At 53.3% G+C, this 3,689-nt stretch overlaps 1 protein-coding gene across 1 annotated transcript in view; it reads left to right on the forward strand.

Annotated features, from left to right (window-relative positions):
• The window catches only part of CBX2 (chromobox homolog 2), a 13,303-nt gene that overhangs the window by 4,151 nt on the left and 5,463 nt on the right, over positions 1 to 3,689 (forward strand). The window contains exons 3-4 of the mRNA XM_010856523.1: positions 952 to 1,017; positions 3,403 to 3,508. Of these exons, the coding sequence (XP_010854825.1) occupies positions 952 to 1,017; positions 3,403 to 3,508 (172 nt within the window). The remainder of the gene's footprint in view (positions 1 to 951; positions 1,018 to 3,402; positions 3,509 to 3,689) is intronic.

Raw genomic sequence — 3,689 nt, forward strand, 5'->3', positions numbered from 1 at the left:
GGCGGGAAGTTTGCGGGGGGCTCCGCGGGCTCCTCGAGTTTGGCGGTTAGGGGACGCCCAGCGTGCGCGGGGTGCCCTTTGTTTACAAGCCCGCGGGGCGCGGGGCTGGGCGGCCTCCCCGGAAGCCCCTCCGGCCCTCCCAGCTCCGCTCCGGGCTCCCGGGCCGCCTCTCCCCACGCCCGGCCCGCGCCCCTCCGGCGCCGCTCGTTCCTCCCGCGCCCATTTGTTGCATACGCCCCCGCCCGCCTCAACCGTCCCCGCGGGACTCCAGCCCCCCTCCTCTAGTCCGTATTTTCCCCGGCTGTAACCTGAGCTTTCTATTCATGGATGTAGGGCTCCTTTTTTTTTTTTTTTCCTTTCCCCTCTTAATGGAAGGGAGGGAACTTGGCATCCCGGAAGGGGCTCTATTTACAGGCGATTCGCGCAGACCCGGTTCCCCATTCTTCCCGGACCGCACTTTTCTTTCTTTGCTTTCCCCACTGGGTGCCCCGGCCGGTGTTGGCCTGGATGCCAGCAACATTGTTCTTAATCTTTGGGCTGCGTTTCTGTGCCCCTAAGCGTCCCCCTCTCAGCATCCTGTAGGGAGCCTTCCCTTCCCTCCCTGGCTCTGGGCCAGAGTTTGGGGTCTTCCCTTTCTGCAACTTTCCATTTTATTGCGATTTGTTTTCTTCCTGTGGGAGGCTGTAGAGTCCTCCTGAGGCCGGGTGTTAATTGGGGGTGGAGGCAATGGTTTCCCTTTGAGAGTGAGGACAAGGTGTTGGCTTCAGAACTGAGTGTCCCGGGAGTTCATCCTGGATGTGGGTGAGACCGTGGGGAACAATCCCCAGTACCCCACTTCCCTGGCTGCCAGCAGGCATCAGGGAATAGTGGGGCAACCCCCACTTGGGCTGGTTTCGGAAGTGGCTGGTCGCTGCCTAGAACTTTAAGATGTCCTGTTCTTTGCTTTTCCAGACACAACAGCTGGGAGCCAGAGGAAAATATCCTGGACCCGAGGCTGCTCTTGGCCTTCCAGAAGAAGTGAGAAAGTTAACCAACCTGTGGGAGGGGGAAGCCAGTTGGGGGGACGCTGGCCTGTCACACAGTCATTCAGGGCAGTGCTGGCCCTCCAGAGTTCCTGGGCTTGGGCTGTAGTTTGAAGTCCCAGGTGAGTCGTCTTCTCCCTCCCTTCCCTCGGAGAGCCAGCACTGTGTCCAGATCTTGGGAATCCCTGAGTAAGTGCTGCTTTTGGTCTTTGTGACAGACTTGCCAAAATGAACCTTCTTGGACATCCTTTGTGAAAAGTTCTGGCTTTTCTTCTTGGCCTTTGCTGTTGACTAGCTTGCAAACAGCACTAATAAAAACCAGGGTGGCAGGTTTGCCCTAAAAAATGCAGACCTGGCCTCCCAGTCCTCATGCGTGGATTGAGCAAAAGAAGGCTCACAGAGGGAACAGGAACACACAGCAGAAAGTTATGCCTCCCGTGGTGTGTCTGGGCCAGGAGCAGCATGTTTATTTTTTTCCCGTGCTGCAAAACAGCTGGTCCCAAGTGAGCACCATGGGGGCCCCCCTCAGCAGTCTCAGGGGCTGAATTTGCTGCTGTAATTCAAGATGTCGTATCTATTTTTAGGCAGGAGACTTGGGTTAAGAGAAGCCTCTTTGAAATACAGGGGAAAGTGTGGTGAGTGACTTGTGATGGCATAAGGTTCCAGGGAATCCCAGAGCAGACTGGTGGGGGTAAGGTGTGGGAACTGCCCTGTTGGTTGCTGCTGTTTAGTCACTAAGTCGTGTCTGACTCTTCTTCGACCCCATGGACTGTAGTCCACCAGGCTTCTCTGTTAGTGGGATTTCCTAGGCAAGAATACTGGAGCAAGTTGCCATTTCCTTCTCCAGGGGATCTTTCTGACCCAGGAAGTGAACCTGAATCTCCTGCGTTAGCAGACAGATTCTTTACCACTGAGCCACCAGGGAAACCCCTTGCCCTGTTGGTAGAGGTTGATAAATTAAGTGCCCAAAAGCTTTCTCAGATGGGGTCGATCCAGCCAGCTGTTCTCTGTTGGTTCAACCTATGGCCGCCATTTTTTTGCTCTAGCAAGACGTTTTAGGTCTTCTCAAACGGGCCATGGAATGAGGGGGAAAGTAAGAGATTTCAGTATGGGTTGAGAGAGAAGACAATGAGCATATGCTTGCCTCGATACCTTTGAAAAAACTTACCAGCAGGCTTGCTGTCTGCTATTTAATTCATAACTCAAGTGCTGTAGGTCCCAAGGGGTGGGAGCTGGTACCTTTTTCTGTAAGTGTTCTGATTGTCCAGAGAGTGTGTGTCCTTCACTTCACTTTTACTTGCAGTACAACAGGCAAGAACTGAGGTTAGCAGATGTCACAGAGATAGATGCAAGAGTTTAAAAGAACCATGGGGTACTCTGGTTTACATCACAGGGGTGATAAAACTGGGAAGTGGGTGCTCTGCCTTGTTCTTTTCACCCCCAGAGATTCCCCTCCGATCTAAGAACTGGTGGTTATTTGCTTGGTGTGGGAATGTGGTCTTTGACTGTCAGGGGAAGTCCATATTCTGGGCCCATGGGTACAGGTTAATGTGTCAGCAGAGACCCATGAGTGCTCCTGTCCTTTTAGGAGACAGGCTGGGGCTGCTCTAAGAGATCACCTTACAGGTGCCTATGAGATGATGTTTGCCCATTTTAATTACCAGGAAACTACTTCAGATAGAGCCTCTCCCCCTGGGGTAGCCTGGAATACATGCTTTCGGGGTGGTGGGTGGGGGCGGCTCTTTTGGCCCTCTGACCCTGAGTCATGGAGCTAGTTAACACTGTCCTGCCTTGAGCCCCAGCCACCATGCAGTCAGATACCGCCAGTACTTCCATCAGAACAGAGTCTAGGAACAGAAAGAACCAGAAAAAGGAAACAGGGAAAGAAATATATGCTGGGAGCACTGGCTCTGGGTAAGACCGTGGGGAAGAAGACCCCTTGGTTACCCCAGTGCTCCCATGACTGAGATTTTATGCAGGATGTAGAGAGGTGGAGAGTGGAGGGCAGTGGTCCTCACTCCCTGGCCCTGGACTCTCTTGTTTGGACTGAGAAAGTTGGACCATGTGACCATGAAGCCTCCTTCTAGTGGTGGTATAGAATTTCTGCTGTACTATCTCCCTGCAGATTTGCACAAAGTTGTTTTAAGAGGAATCAGAGAAAACTGGGAATAATTCCTTTCCCAGCTTTGCTTGAATTTCTTGACTTGTCTTTACTGAAACGTAAATGAAAGGGATCTGCACTTCTGCCTTGGATCTGTTCATTAACAGGGTATGTTTTTGCAGGGAAACTGGTGATAAGCTACCTGGGGGGATTTGAAGCCATAGGGTTCCAGGATAGCCGAAGGAAAAGTCTGTGACTCTGATTGCTGATTGTCTTCAGGGAACACGAGAAGGAGGTGCAGAACCGGAAGAGAGGCAAGCGGCCCAGGGGCAGGCCGAGGAAGCACACCGTGATGTCCTCCTGCAGCCGACACTCCAAGCTCAAGGTGGGTGGCTACTGCCCTGGATTTGGCGGCTTACCCCCAAGTGCTGGCTCTCTGCCGGCCCAGTGAAAAGTGGTGGCAGGAGGGTTGCAGGCTTGGGGGAAGGAGGCCAGCTGGCATCTCCAGGCAAGTCTTTCCCTTGCGCAGAAGACTTTGGCTCTGCTTCCCCCTGGACTGCCACTCT

This window comes from Bison bison, unplaced genomic scaffold (genome assembly GCF_000754665.1).
Source record: "Bison bison bison isolate TAMUID 2011002044 unplaced genomic scaffold, Bison_UMD1.0 scf7180017864371, whole genome shotgun sequence".
NCBI lineage: Eukaryota > Metazoa > Chordata > Mammalia > Artiodactyla > Bovidae > Bison > Bison bison.